We start from the raw sequence: 18491 nt of genomic DNA, 5'->3' as shown, positions 1-18491 counted from the left end.
GCTGTAATTCATGATTTGACAGATTATTATATTACATTCAAAGTTTTGAAATTTTTGTTTTTGATATTTTTTAGATGTTGTGAAATATGAATTCATAAAGTTAATTGTCTCGGTCACACGACTTGTTACAATCTTCACACTTAAACAAAATTCCATATAAATTGTGTTGGCGGTCGCGTATACTATCATTTGTTGACGGTCACCCTGTGCTGTTCGTGATTATCATTTACTTAGCGTCCATGTGACTGATAAATATATCAAGCCACAGTTAAATATATTTCTTGAGTCAAAACTACAATATGAGTCAATCACGTCTTGCTTCTTGTATACCGCTTCCACTAGACAACAAAGTACTTTCAAGTGTAGTAGAAAAAGCAAAAGATTGGGCACTGATGCATGGTGTGGGGATGAGAGATAAAGCACATTTCTCAAAGGATACCATCCAGGTAAATCATTTTTTAATTTTCCGTTATACCACAAAATAATGTTTAATTGGATGATGATATACGGTAAAGTATTTGTACACTACCAAATACTTCTTGTAAGGTAAAGTCTTTATTGAAGCATCGCTGCTAGCAGTATGCATGCTCCAAATGTGAAAAAAAAATTTTTTGTTTTATGCAACTGAAAACAATTAATTATAATATGTAGATATAAGTCTGTATGTGTAAGTTTCTCAGAGTAGGTTTAATCTGTTACATTATCCATTCAAGAGAATTCTTATTGGATAAAATTAACCATATCATTTACATGAAAGTACTATAGAAAGTTGCAGTACTTGACAGAATTTAATTTTTGTAAACCATTGTAATGATTGTTATCATAGATTTTTAATTATTTTGGTGCAATTTTTTGATTTTATCATTAGAATCAATATTCAATCCAGTTTGAGATCGATCTTTTCTGCTCATCTATTGACTCTGTGAGACACACACTCACATCTAGCTGTTTCCATTAGAATAGTTGTAAATTTAAATCTTCTGCTTTTTCATACTTAATTTCAATATTTTAATTGTTTCTTAGATTTATAAATCCATCAGTTAATTTTATTCTTCCTATCTCCCTAAGGTATTTATGGTTTATCTATAGGTGGAGATTTATAATTATTTTATTTATTTTAGTCTTTATTTTATTGTAATCATAATTAACATCCTGTTAAGAGGCTGTAAATCTTCCTAAAATGCAATAAATTAATAAAGTTATACATTGGTTGTTCTAGATTGCTCCTTTTGTGTTACTGCCATCACCTTTTCCAAGAACAGAGTTCACAAAAGCGGTGGACTTACAACCAGTCTTGAATGAACTAATGCATAAGGTAACTAGTCTGCAAGAGGTCTTTAAACCAACTCACTAAACAGGACAATAATCTTTTAAAGATAGATTCATTAAGAAAATGTTAACTACTTGATGATATAAACATAGGTTGATAATTCAAAATATCCTTTCCATCTCTCCATCCAATATTTATATGTATTATATTTGTTTTTGATATATGAATGCGAGTAAAGTATCTTACCATAATGGTGATAATATATGAAAAAAAATATGTTTTCTTCAATTTGTTTTTATCAGAATCTTATATGTATTTTAATATATTATTATAGTAATTTTTTTTTTAGTTCAGTAAATTTTAAATTACTTACCTACCTGTATTTCAAAAGTTTTTTGAAAAAACTAAAGTGCAGCAATAATAGATAAAACAGCATAAATTAATGAACCTTTTATTAGTTATAAAGAAAGAGTTTGTTATTGCAATACAATTGAGAGGTACGAAATGGCTTTGTGCAATATCATGGTGAAACCACATTTTGCACAATAGATGATGAATGGAATCGATTCTTAACTTAATATTTGTAACTTACTTTTTGAACTGTCTTTGTTTTTCCATTGATAATGTTTGTTTATTGTGTCAGAGCTGCTGTCTAATGCCTCGTTGTTTTGCTGGGTGGTGGTAACAAACAAAATGCCAATCAAAATTACATTTTAACATAAATATAGCAATGCACATTAACCATATTATTTTAGGTTTCTCATGATGATGAATTTCTCGAAAAAACCCTTCAAAATGCCCTTGAAGTTGACGACTTTACCGCCAAGCTGTATAACATTTGGATAAAAGTTCGCGAAGAAGGAATAACACAGGTATAAACGATATAAACGTACATGACATTTTTAAAAGTGCGTTTGTCATATTTTTTACTGGAGAATTTGTTGTAAAATTAAAGACTGTTAGGGCTTTATTAGTATTAAGGTTAGATAACTTATAGAACAACCAAGATGTATGTGTGTTAGCCAATATCATTAGGGATGCTGCGATCTGACATCATGCTGGAGTCGCGTTGTCCCCACACTGAAAACCAGTGTGCCAAGCACACTCCATACTGTTCCTGGAAGCAGGTGGAAATCAACAGTATCGCATCCGGTTTCGGTCACCTGGGACCCGTCTCCAGGGAGATACAAAGGTAGTCCACGGATATTGCTGTATCGTTATGCCAAAATTAATACACATCATATGAGATTCTTATGTCGATTTCTGGTGTATGGTTATGTAGAAATATAAAGTTATAAAAGTGTGGAAATGCCTGTATGAGTAGCGGTGTTAGGTCAATAATGTAGTTTTTGTTATTTTTATTATTAATACGTACCAATTATTTAATGAATCACACCGACAATGATCGATAAATATTTAACAAATTATAATTAAGTCAGTGGTAAATTCATATTTCATCGATTTATGCAATATTTATTATTATTTATATTTGCCGTAAAATATAACATGATATATGGCTATTGTTTTGTCTGACCAGTTATCTTATTAAATGTTGTTTAGTGAAGATATTTGTTGTACAATAAAGTATTATCGTTTTAGGCATTTGGCATAACGAACGGACAATGTGGGCTTTAAAAGATATCGTAGATAGATGAATGTTGGCGATTAACATACTAACATTTGCATTTTTGTACATATCGAGACTGCATTGTCTTGAAATTAATTACCTTCACGTAGATAGAATATATTTATATAAAACCGATACATATGTATATAATACATTGATAAATAAAAACAACATTTTAACGGAATAAAACGACCATCTTCTGTACTCGCAACCTCAGAGACTGTAAAGTGAGGAACTATGGAATTTTGTGTAATATAAAAGTGACTGATAGATAGTCGCGTAAATACAATACTTATAAATTTTTTTCGTAATAGTATGAGCCTGTTTTTTATACACAACCGGCTTAAAATTGACAACTATGTAATAATCAAAGCATGTGTTAAAAAGTTTCGAAATATTAGCAAACTCTAAAGCATCTTGCAAATGTTGACAGAAGAAAAGACACGATTTAATAACATTCGTCGCATTGTTTCCTACGTACGAGGCTGGTGAAACATCACGGTCAACAAGAAACGCAAATTAAATAAATCTTGTTGTATCTTAATTCGAATACAGTATGGAAATACATTAAACATGCGATGTCATTAATACTAAGTGTGACGTAAACTGAATGACAAGAATTTTTGGGAATCCAATAATGATGTCTTACTAGATATGAAATTGCAAAATGCAGCGTCATCATACGTTTCGGCAGATTATAAAAAGATATCGTGATCAGGAAGATACAACTGTGCACACATTACATAGTGACCGTCGTTTTGATTTTCGAAAGAGGTTTAAGGCAAAAGTCACTCGAGGCTTTATTTTTTATTAAGGTTTAGGATATCATCTAGTATTATTAACAATAAATTTCACAATAATAATAATCGTTGTATAATCACAGCACTTAGATAAATATCTATAAAATAACAATAAAGGTGTAGGTGTACAATGTAGGTTAAGATAGATGTTTTGATAACGACATAATTTATAATATTTACTTCGTAGGAAAAAAAATTATCCGAATAAAATGTTTTCAGTCTCTAAGCCTGGGTCTATTTCGCTCCGACTACTTGATGCAGCAACCAGACAGCAATCGAATAAAACAAGTGGAGTTTAACACGGTGGCAGCGAGTTTCGGCGCCATCACCTCTTATCTTCCCTCCATGTTTCGGTATCGACTTTGTTTGACGTTACTTAATGGGCGTCGATCTTTGAAGGATTAAAAGTCCTTATTCGCAAGTACTAAGCTAAATGGTGGTATGGACTCGCAACGTCGAGAGTGCATTGACAATACTCGTTGGTACGTTCTTGTTGTATTTGCGAATATTCATGCCAGGTCTACGCCCATTAAAGTAACTGTACGTTCAGTTAACATCTCTCATGTGTTTGCTCTTTCTTGTCTATGCACGCTGTCATTCATATTTTTTCACTTAGCTCGTCGCCTTTACACTTTCTTTTCTATGCATTTCAGTGTATCAGCATGTCTATTTTGTCTATGTTTGTTTTATTTTTGTTTTGCAATAAATAATAGTATATATGATATTTGAGAATTGTTGGCGTGTAATAACGACCGGCGTGCATGAATTTTGGCTTCCGAAGTAACTTGAGAGATGTTCGCTGACCACGCCTGCATTGTCGATAAGAAAATAATATTGTTTATGGTGCCATCGCTTGTTTTAATCGATACGGTTTGCACAGGACGGGTTAGATGCACATCTTTCAAATGCTTTGAATGCGAAGCGGGTTCGCAAAGCGGAATAGATTAAACATCAGATAAATTTAAATTATCTTAAATATTATGTTATGCATATATTCTATCTCACACACACACACTGAAATATTAAATATCCAGATATTGGCATGTGTATGTTATGTGTAGTCTTGTGATAGATACCGAAACGTTAAGTGTGATCAAGTATTTTGTCACACCTGACATATGACTCGATATTTAAATTTTGTCATATTTTATTTTAAACCATGTAAACTGTAAAATTATCGATTGTTGAAACAATCCAAAACAATGTGAATTAACGTTTTGGTAGCTTATATTTTTCATCTGTTATCTCTAGTCTATTTTGTATTGTGTAGATTGTTTGTCGTGAATCGTAGTTAGTGGTAAGTTTGTTCATTTTTTATAATTACAAATCCTTAATGAAGGGTTAGTTATTTCTGTTTCTTTATTAACAATAGGAAGTAGTGTCAGTGGAAGTCACCAATCAGCCTTTAACCCTACCTAGGCATATTGTTTTCCCCGGAAAGCCAATACAGTACCTACTAATATTAAATATTATTTTTTCTTAGAGTTTTTATTGGTTTTCTCTAAACAAAATAAAACAATAAAGTTTTCGTATATTTTTAGTTTAAAATATAAAAAAAGCAGTATTTACTTCAAAAAAGCGTATGTTATTTTTCTCAGAAGTTTTAAAGACTACCACATTTTTAATATATGATGTTAACAAATGAAATTGTTGCGTTGCAGTTATGTCTTGAGGCAATTGGGACATGGTGAACTTATCAAAAACGTGAGTAACTAAAGTGTAACTGTTCAATAGTTTTTGGGTAAACTTTTAAATTGATTAGAGACACTCATGGTTTTAGTTATTTATGATGTGTATGAACTTTCAGATGCCAGAAAACAGGGCCCTGTCAGGTTTGTGCTCGGGTATAATCGAGGCCTACGACATGTTCGGTGTTCCCTCCGCAGTGGTGCTCTTTGTGGTCGAAGAAGTCTCCTACAATATTTGTGATCAGCGATTCCACGAGTTCGAGATATCCGAGAAACGGCCGGATATTATGGTAATTTATTTCTTCAGAACTGCAGAAATGACGTCAGAAAACTATGAATCTACCGAAGAGTTGGAGATAGTGATTTTAAAAATGGAGATAAATATTTGAAAACACAATTGTGTATATTATTTGTTTATTAATAATTTAAGAATCTTATTTCCAGATCTACAGGAAGACGTTGAACGAAATTTACGAAGAGGCCGAGTTGAACGACAAGAAACAGCTGGTCATGTAAGTAGCCTCGATGCTCGGTGGGTGGAATCGAAGAGTGCTGTAGTATCGTCTGACGCGGAGTGTCGGTTCACAGAGAGGGTCGGGCCGTGGCGGTGGTGTACTACAGGTCCGGCTACGAGCCGGCCCAGTACCCCTCGCAGAAGGAGTGGGACGCCAGGCTCAAGGTCGAGAGATCGTCGTGAGTTTCCTTTCGTTAGCTTGAGACCGCTCGAGTGTGAGCCGACTCTAAGTTGGACTACGTCTCCAGGGCCATCAAGTGTCCGTCGATCCACTACCAACTCGCGGGCACCAAGAAGGTGCAACAGGCGTTGGCGGCCCCCGGAGCCCTCGAGAGGTTCATGGCCGAAGGGGAGCTGAGGTCCCGGGTTCGAGACATCTTTACGGGGCTCTACTCTCTGGACTTCGACGACAACGGGGAGAGGGCCGTCGAAATGGCGATCGCCGACGCGGAAAGGTCTCGAACCACTCGACGAGCCGACGACGGGTTCGATCTCGGGGGATTAACTGGAATTGGAAATATTTCAGATTCGTATTGAAACCCCAACGCGAAGGAGGCGGAAACAACTTGTACGGCGCCGATGTGAAGGAAGCGCTTTTGAGGATGAGACACAGTCGCGAACGAGCGGCCTATATTCTCATGGAGAGGATATTGCCACCCTTGATATCGGGTTACGTCGTGCGTCCGAACGCAGCCGTCCCTCCGTCTCTATGCGATCTGGTCTCCGAACTCGGCATCTTTGGAGTTATTATTGGGTTTGTATTTCTAATTAATTTACGAATTAATATTACGTCGAGATATATATCGAGCCGCGAGCGTCTTAAACGAAATTTACTCCACAGGAACAAAGAGAAGATCTACATCAACCGCCAAGTGGGTCACATGCTCCGGACGAAACTGGCCGACGCCAACGAAGGGGGCGTGGCTGCGGGCCTGGGCGCTTTGGACTCGCCCTACTTACTCGATTTATAGTTAATCATTGTTTTGTTTATTTTTATATTAATCAGCTATTTCTTATTGTTATGTCTAATTTTAACGTGAATTTTATATTTTTTATATTGTCATCAATTTGAATCGTACTATAATACGTAAGCCTTTACGTAGTTTGATTTAGTTGACGAAATGTTTACGATCTGTTTTCTTTTTCATAGCAAGTCAATGTTTATGTGAATTAGATTTTTATACTATATGCATTCCTATGTCATGTCAATTCCTATGACACTTCGTTAACTTAAAGGCAAAAAACGCACATTCACTATGAGATTGTAAATATTGTGATGTTTGGAGGCTGTTTAAAGCAAAATGAAGGGTTAAATTTTAATAAATTCAATTTTGTGACATCTTGTTTTTACTATTATTAAAATTATCTTTGGCACAGTCTTCAGCGAACGGGACTAGGAAAAGTATGTTACTGGTTACTAATTTTATTAAATATTCACATATAGGCAGCTAAATAATCCCATTTTAGAAGTATTCTGTGTACTTGGGCATTTTATTCTTCATGGAAAGGCCCGTGTCACCAGCCTCAGCATTGTAGCCTTCCAAGAACCTTATTTTAGGATCACCGTACACCACCTGAAAATATGGAGCAGAATATTGTGCCTCAAATAACTAATTGCACAACAATAAACTTGTGATACTTGTCACACAGGCTGTACTACCTGAGTATAGGCATGCATGTCGTCAGCACTAGTGACCAATTCTGGCACGTCAGTTCTTGGTATGTTGAAGAGGTTCATCAAAATGTGCTTGTTGTTAGTGAAAATCATACGCTGATCAGACCACTCCACTTCGCGGGGCAGCCTCCAGTCTTTCATTTTTGGCTCATCTCTATGTACATATTGATCAAAGTCTAGACGTTCAATATCTTCAACTACCTAATAACAATAAAAACAATTTTAATCAAATGGATATATATATTAGTATGTAGAACAAATACTTCTAAATCAATAAATGTATACATTTTAAAAATTACTCACCACTTCAACTTCACCACCTCCAGTCCAGTCATACACTAAAAGCTCGGCATGGGTAGAAATGTCACGAAGATACTTGTTCTTATATTGCCTTTCAATTTCTTGTAAGAAAGCAGGTGTCAGAGCTTTGCCACATACTTCATGTTTGTGTCCACGCTTCTTGATTGCTCCTTGTACCTGTAATTAATTTACAATGTTGCTTAGTGTTTAGTTTTAATTCAACTTATTACTTAAATCATTAGACTTTTTACAAATTCAATTGCTAACCTTGTCAACAGGAATATCAAGATAGATGACTAGATGAGGACGCAGCAGATCTTCAATTGTTTGGCCCCTCAACTCATAGTAAATAGACCTTACTCCCTTGCTTAAAAACTTCTGAGAGAACATAGCTTCAAGAAACACAAAATCAGAAAATGGGGACCGTTCCAACACAACACCTTGTCCAGTGTTTAATAGATGAGCCAATGCATCAATGTACTGGCTAAACCTAGCCATGTACATCATAATCTGATAATTACCAGCCAAACGGTGGTTGGGGCATTCATTAAAATCAATATGGTCGAATGTTCTTGTGTCTGGAGGGACACGGTCATTGAAAGAGCGAAGATCAACCCCTTGTTGTATATAGTGGATGTCCATATTAGCTTCAGGAAAATGCTTCATGCCTAGGTCAGCAGCCAGGGCAGATGCAAACTGAGTTTTACCGGCTGCTACTGGGCCCTCTACGATGACAACTTTGGAATTTTCATCCAACCTATGTGTCGTTCTATCAAACAAGCTACGGAACCAGGTATAATCCTTATTGACGTAATCAAAGGGTGCTGGTTTAGGCGGGCGGGGCGGAAGAGACTCCCTCAAGGTTTTTCCCATAATATCTCGCTTTTGGATAATTGTGCATCCTGCTATCTTGCTACCCTGCGCAGGGCTGACCACTTTCACAAATGTAGTGCGGATAAGAGTCGCCATATTTACTGTCGACCCTGAAAAAGAGTGGCATACACATATTTTTATAAAATCTTTTAAAATAAGACTTGATTTTCAATATTTTTAGACTTACCTATTAATTCATAATAGAAATTCACTAGTTTGAAGGTATGACATAACACCACAGATTAGGAAGACTATACATATTGAATAATCTATGTTTACTGTTTGAGAATGTTAACAACATTGACAATCTTTGACCATATTATATACGTCACAAAATAACATTGACGACGTCTCATGTGACAACTGACAAGTCTTTTAAAAGTTTAAACCTTAAAGATATCACAGGCATGTGGTTTTATTAAATAAAAACAAATTAATAATACATTTATTTTTTATCGTTGGCGCTTATTTTTCCCAAAAAAAATGGAAGTGGAAAATATCAAGGTAGATGAGTTTCTGCCTGCAAAAAATCCGATTAAATTAAAACGAAGTGCCGTTTCGGAGTCTGGTGATGGTATGGAAGTGGAGCAGCACAAAGGCAGGATAAACTTTCCAATATGACCCGTCGATTTGAATGCTCAAATTTTTTTTGTAGATAGTACTCACCATAAGAAAGCGTTTTGTAAAGTATTAAGTTGCGGAAACTTACGGTTCATGAGATATATTTATTTATACTTTCCATACAAATGGACAAATATCATTCCATAACACGCCATAACACAATGAATTTGACAAATAACTGATGTCAAACATCAACCATTTCACGTATCGATTAGTGAAGGGTTCGAAAAATTTGACGTATCGATACTACTAAACTTTCCAATATGGACCATAGATTATTTGTAACTTATGATCAAATTAATTATTTGTAATCAAAAAACTTAATTATTATCTAGTTCGGTTAGGTTGGGTTAGTATATGAATATTTTTTTTAATAACATTTTATTTAATAACCTAAAAGTACCCAACACCGAATCAAAGCACCCCACTATCCACGTGGTCTTGTCTGTCCTACCCCTAGAGTGTATATAAATAATCGGAGCCGTTCAAAACCCGAATTATTATCTAGTTCGGTTAGGTTAGGTTAGTATATGAATATTTTTTTTAATAACATTTTATTTAATAACCTAAAAGTACCCAACACCGAATCAAAGCACCCCACTATCCACGTGGTCTTGTCTGTCCTACCCCTAGAGTGTATATAAATAATCGGAGCCGTTCAAAACCCGAATTATTATCTAGTTCGGTTAGGTTAGGTTAGTATATGAATATTTTTTTTAATAACATTTTATTTAATAACCTAAAAGTACCCAACACCGAATCAAAGCACCCCACTATCCACGTGGTCTTGTCTGTCCTACCCCTAGAGTGTATATAAATAATCGGAGCCGTTCAAAACCCGAATTATTATCTAGTTCGGTTAGGTTAGGTTAGTATATGAATATTTTTTTTTAATAACATTTTATTTAATAACCTAAAAGTACCCAACACCGAATCAGAGCACCCCACTATCCACGTGGTCTTGTCTGTCCTACCCCTAGAGCGTATATAAATAATCGGAGCCGTTCAAAAACCGAATTATTATCTAGTTCGGTTAGGTTAGGTTAGTATATGAATTTCTTTTTTCTAAGAACTGTTTCTGAAATCATCAATAAACATATAAAAAACTAATATTTATATCATATAAAAACTAATATTTATCATATTAAAACTAATATTTATATTATATTTGAATAAAATTCAAGTTTTTATTCAAAAAAAACTATCGACAAATTAAAAAAACGATTTTGATGCAAAATGTCACGTCTCTAATAACTAATGGAATCTGTATGGCTAAAGTCCTTTGCCTTTCCCATTAGGGATAAATTGAAAATAAAAAAAAATAAGCAATGGAAAATGTACGATTTATTTACGAATTTCTATACATTATACAGGTTTAAATAATCTTTATTAATATTTAGACGGAACTCCGGCAGAAAAAATAACTTGGAGGTGTTCCATTAAAGGTAAAGAGACACTAACATAATCAGTATTATCAAATTCAGGGACACATTTCTAAATTGTTACCATTCTAGCCTTAAAATTTTAAACATGAATATCTCCGTAACTATGGGTTTCCGCAGGTTGGGAATGACACAGGGGGTATTTCTCCATCCCCTCTTCCATCTCCCATCAAAAAAACCTCAAAAATCGACGGGTCATATTGGAAAGTTTAACCCAAAGGCATCGAAGGCAATTCTCAACACAGGCGCCCGAGGGCTAAAAGACCAAAAAAAAACGCTGAACCTAATGAGAGCAAAGTTAATATGAGAAAAGTAGCTGTACCTGCTCACAGGTATAACCTAAACCTATTGTCTATTTAATTATAGTATAGTAGTTTTGGCTAGCTTAGACTTGTGATAAACTTTCTTCTATGGTGATAGAATTATCGCGAGAAAACAGGCATATATCAAACCTTTTACTACCTACTTACAAAAACCTTGTATAGGTTATTATTTATTTAAAAAAAATTGTACTATAAAAATATATAAATGCATATTTGATTATTATAGTGTATACAATTCTATACTTTATATGTTACTTCTGTTTATTTTTAGATACACACCTTTAAAAGAAAATTGGTTAAAATTATTTACTCCAATTGTTGAACATTTGTTGCTTCAAGTGAGGTTCAATACGAAAACAAGAAATGTAGAAATCAAAATAGGACCAGAAACAAAGGATATTGCAAATTTACAAAAAGCTGCTGATTTTATCAAGGTATGTTACAGTCCTTAAAAATTAATTAGCGGTTAATTCAATACCTACCCTAACCAAACTAGATAATAATTCGTCTTTTGGACAGTTATTCAAAATAAAATATTAATATACTAACCAAACTAGATAATAATTCGTTTTTTGGATGCTTAGACTCAGTGTAATCAAATTCTAGGTATTGAATTGTAAACCCAACCCTTAAAAAACTCTCTTCCTACTGTTACTATTCACAAATATGAGTCAGATATTATTATTGACAAGAAATATTGAAACTAGAATATTGAATTGTACAAAATCAAACACAGTAACTTTTGCTTGGTTCATTTATGTTTTGCAAAAGCAGTACCATGTAAATTTTATTAGTTATTCTGACCTTAATATGGTGTGGGTTCCTGAGAAGTAGAGGGAAGATGTCCTAAGCACCCACGGTTTTAGTCAGTCATTGAAAAAGCTTAGGTTCAGAGAAATGCTCAGTTTAGTTTAAATTGATATGGTTGTAACACAATAACTGTTAATGTGGAAATAATGTACCAATTTAATATAATTTTGATCACTCATACTCTGAAGTATTTTGTTAAAAGGCATTATGATTGTTGCAGGCTTTTGTTTGTGGCTTTGAAGTTGAAGATGCTTTAGCATTGCTGAGATTGGATGATTTATTTGTGGAGACATTTGAAATTAAGGATGTAAAAACATTACAAGGCGATCATTTGGGAAGAGCCATTGGTAGATTAGCAGGAAAAGCTGGTCGTACAAAATTTACCATAGAGAATGTCACCAAAACCAGGATAGTGTTAGCGGATTCAAAAATACACATCCTTGGCAGTTATCAAAATATAGCTTTAGCTAGAAGAGCTATTTGTAATCTTATTATGGGTTCTCCTCCTTCAAAAGTATATGGAAATTTGAGGAATGTAGCAAAAAGAGTAGCAGAGAGGTTTTAAAAAATTATTTATTAAATTCATAATAATCTTTTATTACTTTATGTATTCTATAGTAAAATCTTATATTTAAAATGTCGTGGGACCCGTGACAGGACTAATCTTGCATCATAACTAAGTGAGGCAAAGGTCCAAGGCTCAGCAGTACTCCACTCAACACAATATACTGAATCTTCATGTTGTTCATATGACTGAAGGACACCATCTTCTAGACTGCAACATTTGTAGGGACAAATACAATATTTTAGTAGATACAGTTAATGCATTAAAAACAATATCAACCACAAGGTTGAGTGTAATAAACAAACTTTTAACAATGTTCCGTATACCAGTGTTAACAGCTTTAAGGGGTTGCCAATGAGACTATTATTAAAAAGGTTTCAAGGTATTGTAGAACTAAATATAGGTGCATAAAACTCACACTTGACTAAGTTTCTTGTCATCATCAGTATCGCAGATACTAGCAGCAGCCGTAAGCAATGCCCTTCCATCGGAACTGCCTGTTACAAGTAATTGCTCATGGTATGTGTTGTAACGTACAGTCCAAACCCTGTTAACCAATAGATTTTATCAAAACTGTTTGGGGTCTTATCTGTAAATAGAGATTTTAATGTATTGTCATTACACATCACACATCTTTGAGATAAGTGATGAGATAAATAATAATGCATGTCTTACCAATGAGAATGATCAGTTCTACTGAAAATGGGTTCTTTTGGATTTCTGTAGTCCCATATGTTGAGTGCAGCATCATCACCTACTGTCGCCAACTGAAATTGTCTGCACCAAAAATTTTGCACATATATGTATACAAATACACTAATTAATTTTTAAAAGATAACAATGAAAGATTGTTATATTATAGCAGAGGAGCCCACAATGCTAAATGGGGATTTACTCCAGTGTCATAGAGACCTATTGTTTTTGTAAGTTGTGCAGCTAAGATAATTTAAAAAAAAACCTTTTCATTGGTGGGGAGAGCGGCTATAGACTTTTGTTTTTTGTTTCTTTTCTATATATTGATAGCATCCATGTTAATATTACTCATAGTGAATATTATTAAACAAATATAGGCATAATACAGCTGCACATATTAAACTTTATCCACAAATTTTTGTTACTTTGGCTGGTGGAAATCGTCAGATATTTTTCGTCATACTTGAATTATGTCCTTTAAAATAAAGAGTATGTAAAGTTGACGTTTTTTTTACAACTTTGCAGGCCTCGCTTTTCTTTACGTTACTTTCAAATTGTCAGATTAATGAAATATAAACTTCTTAGCATGTAACTAACTGACTTAGCCTTCCTTAATCTGATGCACTGGTGAACATTAACTTTTTACTAAACTGATTACCTGTTTGGATTGAAGTCTAGATCTCGAGCTAGTTGTCTATGGGCATTGTCAATTCCCCACACAGGTTTGCAGTCTGCCCGAGTGTCAAAACATTTTATATGAGTATCTTGCAGTACTGCAAACTATAAATATTATGCATTAAAAAAAGAATAAATTTGTAGAGGCATTTGTTAAGAGTCACATGTAGTCAGTAATTTACCTGGTGTGCCGCCTGGGGACTCCATTTCCCACCAGTAAATTTGAGTCTAGTACGCCCTTCTGGTGTGATATTATAACCTTGAGTAGTAGTAATATCACGCACAGACACACTACCATCCATGACAATACTAATGCAATTAGTGTCTGTTGGATGCCATTCTGAGTATCGGATCTCTTCTTCTGGTTTCTGTAAGCATTATATTATAATGTCATGCAGCCCACTATCGTTATTACTCTCAATAATAATTTGGCAAGCTTAGGTAAGGTTCTGATTGTTCATACTCTTGGGCTTTACAAATTCAATGATGTGTGTTGCCAGACGTGGTCTGGTAGGATTATTCTTTCTATGAGCTTTATTATTGTTATGAAAGTACTAGTTTCTTAGAAAGTAGAAAGTAGTAGGCTTAATAATCTGATGTAACCTCAGGATTAATTGTAGTGAGTAGTTCCATTTCTTCTGCATTCTGACTCTGCATTGCACTGAGTTCATCTATGTCTTTTGGTATTACCTGTATATTAAAAAATCTGCATTTATAAGACAGTTTTCAAAATTTATTGAAAAGATGCATACTGCATTTGTTACCTACTTATAATCTTAAAATCTAGCACCATATAGATAGGCTTAAAATCCGTTTAATTAATATGCAATAGTAGATAAAAAGTGAAAACTACTGTTAAATACACAAGTCTTAGCCAAATTTGGTTTATATACTACTTTTTTAGTATTGGCTTTCAATAAAGACAGTACTTACATCCAAAGTTGGTAGCTTAAAGATTGACACCCCCATGCTGCATTGAGAGTTTTCTCTATCATAAGAGTTGTGAGTTGTCATCAAGGTTGCTGCATCATGGGGTGAGCAACGCAAGTGCCAGATTTCACCAATATCATGTTTATACACCTAGCAAGGAATATATGTTATGGCTACTTTGTACTAGAACTTAATGGAAATTTAAAACATTCTTGATGGTGTTTAGGAAACATAACGACAAATTTGAAGTAATCATTGCTCATGTCAATTTAACAGCGTAATCGGTATATTTCACTTTTAAAATCTACTAAAAACCTTGTTTCTTTAATAATTACCTTAGTGTGAAGAGCTCCGGTATCTTCCTCAAGCTCTACTACATGAACCTGATTTGTCTGCGGTTTTAAACTCTGCGTGCCAATAAAAAATCTAATGGCATCACTTTCGTATTGCGGTGATAACGCTCTTGTCTAAAAAAATAAAAGGTGTATTGTATAGTAAGAATTAAAAATAATGTACCCAGTGGAGTCGAGGGTTTGCTCACCTGATATTCTAATCCGTAGATAATTGAATTACCTTCTTCCATGTTTAATGTAGTACTTGTACAACACTTTTTAATTGTTTAATCAATTAAATTTGTTTACGTTAAATACATTTTAATTTTTAGCAACATGGCACAGATGAATTAGAGACTAGTTGTATGTAGAATCACTATTCAGTAATATTCACTATAGTGCTAAGTGCATTAACTGGCAACTGGAGCGGAGCGCTGGTGTAAGCATTTTTTTTACTATGATTTTTTTTTGTCTTCTTTATATGGATTTTATTTGTGCCAACTGGGCACAAGGTACTTTGCCAGTCGTTTAGATGGAAAAGGGCGAAGGCTCGAAGGAGATTGATCGATTAATAAATTTTGAAAATTTCTAGTTAAAATTCGATTGTTAGTTTAAAGACAGCACAGACAATATAAATATGAGTAATAACTTGATTAAATACCATTTCCTAATTATGATATGATATAAATTATTACGTACACTTTAATTTTTTTACTTTCTATATATTTACACTAGCTGAACTGGCAAACGACGTTTTGCCATGTATATCATTTATGGTTATTGTGCCTCACTCGACATAGATAGGTATAGTGTGTCGCGGACTTTTTCGTAGATATTTATAAGATCTACAATTACTTAGAACATTTTATGGTTCTATCTTTAATAGTTTAGGCAAGGTACGCAAAATAAGTAACTTTTTTGGTTGATTTTTTACACCTTGTGTCCGAAAAATCCTGATATCTTACGGAATCCTATTTTTGTTCAAAATTTATTTATATTACTCGTGGATAATGTAGCTTTCGAATGGTGAAAGAATTTTTAAAATCGGTCCAGTAGTTTATGAGCCTATTCATTACAAACAAACAAACAAAGTTTTCCTCTTTATAATATTAGTGTAGATAATCTATAATATGGACTTAACAAACAGTTAAAGGACGGGGGACTTTTGGGGGAAGAACGTCATAGAGAGGATAGGTTACTTTTAGATAGTATATCAAATACAGTGCCTTCATCCAAGACACACTCACAGATTGGGTAGATGATCAGGAGTTCAAGCATGACCAAGACACAGACGTGAGACTGAATGTAATTCGGTGATTTGCATTCCGTTAATGACAAAACCAGGGTTGTCTTGGTTTGTTTGTTTGGATGGAAGCATAAAACTTACCCTTAACCGATTTGGAGTCATTCCAAAATGTCTTGCAGGTTATGTCTTTGCAAGAGCACATAGATTCTGTGCAGAATTTTTAAAATTATCTTGAGACTCAACGAGAGATTCATTCGAGAGATTCATGTGCAGCTGCTTTGGCACATGAATCAGCAGTCTCGTTTTCAGGTATACCTGAGTGGCTAGGAATCCAAACTAGAATGATAGACAATCCTTTTGATTACAAGAGAGTAGTCTCCCTGATTTTTAGTATAGTGGGCAAAACGTGATTTGCTGCGAAATAGGATTTCTTTAATGGACACAACTTGAAGTCTGTCAGAATAGCTGTCTGTTGTATGTTATGGGAGTGTGCAAACAGAATTGATTCCAATAGAGCAGTGGCCTCTCCTGTGGACACTGAAGAATCTGGAGGACATATAAATTGCAGAATAATTCTATAACGAGGAACCCAACAGTCAGCACCAACACAGCCATCTCGAGCTGTAAGTATACTTTAGATAAATATCTAGCAGATAGGAAGAGGAGTTGCGGGTGCAAGGAGCACGTGATAGTTGGGTTAATAGATGCCAAAGAGGGTGGGATGATAGCTGTAACATCTTGCTAACAAAGCGGTCACACTGCCGGTGGATGTGTAGAGGAGGATCAAAGCACTCAATTTGCAAAGCATTAATAGGAGGAGGGAATTCATTGCACCTAGAATAAATGATTCTAAAGCACCTATACTGAATCTGAGGGATGCAGAACAAACATACCATAATCCATATGACTAACGTACTAAGGCAGCTGCCCAAACTCCCGCTACTGCTCTTAGAACGTTAATATCTGTTTCACTCATTGTAATATCACTCTATATCTCTCACTATGCAATCAACAAAGCATGTGCCGAAAACAATAGACAAAGAAATAACAAACATTGTATGTCTCAGGAAAGCATACCCTATCTGGAAGCATCAGCTCGCTTTAGACCTAGCAGTGGCAAATATTTTGCAGATTCTGCAAAAACAAGCCCCTCCTCATACAGACCTATTTTATGAGATTTGTCTTCTTCCCTTTTAAAAATTATGGAACACTAATTAAAAATGTTGTTATTTAGTTCAGCTTGCTCATTTATTTCATATACTATACAGATACTCCGGACATTGGCACATTGTCCACTTGCTAGCAAGCTGTTCAACAGGCTCAAATAACAGTAGGTACTCAAAAAGCGTATTCTGTTTAAAAACAAGCATATACCTACTTACAACGCGCTTTGAGAGTCGGTCATTAATAACGGCGTAACTAGCTACGGTTACCACTAAGGTACAAAGTATCTCTACTTAATCAATAATCTCCAACTGCATATCCCCAAACTCCTTTTCTCGAGAAGATGAGTTAAACATGACACACCGACCCTGAGCTGTAACGCTACTTCGGCTCCTATCTTCGACATCTTCGTCTATGGTAAACGATTTGCTATTGCAGCTAATAAATAGACTACCCACTACCCAGCAGTTATTAGATAGCTTAATGCAGCTAAATGTATAAAGCAACTTAAAGATCAAGTTGAAGAATTATTGTTAACACGATCTAACACAGATTTGTATCACAAACTACAGTGGTTTTCAAATGTAATAATAAAACTCTAAGATTGTCTAAAACAATTGTGTTATATTTTGCCACAAACATCTATCTGTAGGTATTTGTATAGAACAGGGGACAAACGAGTAGGATGCTCACTTGATGTTAAGTGATACCGCCGCCCATGGACATTCTTCTTTCTAACACAGCAGCGAAAACAGACGACAGTGAAGCTAGCAGAAGGTATAGTTTAAAATATACGGATTTTTGGCACAAAATTGGACATCAGCATTTTTAGTCAAAGAACAGACGCCATGCCACGAAGACATATTCAGTTAAACATTGACAAAAATTACGAGAATTACATTGTCGAATATATGTTGTGGTTTAAGTAAATTTTTTATTTTCT

At 34.6% G+C, this 18491-nt stretch overlaps 4 protein-coding genes across 6 annotated transcripts; 2 read left to right on the top strand and 2 right to left on the bottom strand.

The window, feature by feature from the left end:
* The first annotated feature begins 30 nt into the window (after window positions 1-30).
* On the top strand, window positions 31-7236 carry LOC111000383 (glutathione synthetase). Of its 3 annotated transcripts, XM_022269790.2 has the most exons (12): window positions 31-446; window positions 1220-1315; window positions 2026-2142; window positions 2293-2442; window positions 3917-4050; window positions 5359-5401; window positions 5505-5675; window positions 5830-5897; window positions 5974-6078; window positions 6148-6354; window positions 6426-6653; window positions 6741-7236. In XM_022269790.2, exons 1-12 carry the CDS (start codon window positions 300-302, stop codon window positions 6868-6870), a joined length of 1596 nt encoding a protein of 531 aa, XP_022125482.2. In that variant the 5' UTR covers window positions 31-299; the 3' UTR covers window positions 6871-7236. The 3 variants fall into 3 exon arrangements, with proteins under 3 accessions (XP_022125482.2, XP_022125480.2, XP_022125481.2); XM_022269788.2 differs by lacking the exon at window positions 3917-4050 and having other exon boundaries at window positions 2293-2462; XM_022269789.2 differs by lacking the exon at window positions 2293-2442 and having other exon boundaries at window positions 34-446.
* Window positions 7237-7306: 70 nt separating this feature from the next.
* Window positions 7307-9064, bottom strand: LOC111000384 (NADH dehydrogenase [ubiquinone] 1 alpha subcomplex subunit 10, mitochondrial). The gene is made up of 5 exons (XM_022269791.2): window positions 8935-9064; window positions 8142-8857; window positions 7878-8051; window positions 7560-7775; window positions 7307-7473 (listed from the first exon to the last, which is right to left on the bottom strand). Exons 2-5 carry the CDS (start codon window positions 8841-8843, stop codon window positions 7363-7365), a joined length of 1203 nt encoding a protein of 400 aa, XP_022125483.1. The 5' UTR covers window positions 8844-8857; window positions 8935-9064; the 3' UTR covers window positions 7307-7362.
* A 53-nt stretch (window positions 9065-9117) lies between these two features.
* LOC111000386 (RNA-binding protein pno1) lies at window positions 9118-12541 on the top strand. The gene is made up of 4 exons (XM_045628197.1): window positions 9118-9345; window positions 11031-11142; window positions 11405-11567; window positions 12164-12541. Exons 1-4 carry the CDS (start codon window positions 9231-9233, stop codon window positions 12506-12508), a joined length of 735 nt encoding a protein of 244 aa, XP_045484153.1. The 5' UTR covers window positions 9118-9230; the 3' UTR covers window positions 12509-12541.
* LOC111000385 (EARP and GARP complex-interacting protein 1) lies at window positions 12499-15723 on the bottom strand. The gene is made up of 9 exons (XM_022269792.2): window positions 15348-15723; window positions 15142-15273; window positions 14810-14956; window positions 14480-14566; window positions 14059-14244; window positions 13860-13981; window positions 13184-13285; window positions 12927-13055; window positions 12499-12718 (listed from the first exon to the last, which is right to left on the bottom strand). Exons 1-9 carry the CDS (start codon window positions 15387-15389, stop codon window positions 12556-12558), a joined length of 1110 nt encoding a protein of 369 aa, XP_022125484.1. The 5' UTR covers window positions 15390-15723; the 3' UTR covers window positions 12499-12555.
* Window positions 15724-18491: the final 2768 nt, after the last annotated feature.

The sequence above is a fragment of the Pieris rapae genome, chromosome 5, assembly GCF_905147795.1.
Source record: "Pieris rapae chromosome 5, ilPieRapa1.1, whole genome shotgun sequence".
Taxonomy (NCBI): Eukaryota; Metazoa; Arthropoda; class Insecta; order Lepidoptera; family Pieridae; genus Pieris; species Pieris rapae.
The sequence above is the reverse complement of the archived record's forward strand: the minus strand, read 5'-3'. Positions and strand labels throughout refer to the sequence as shown.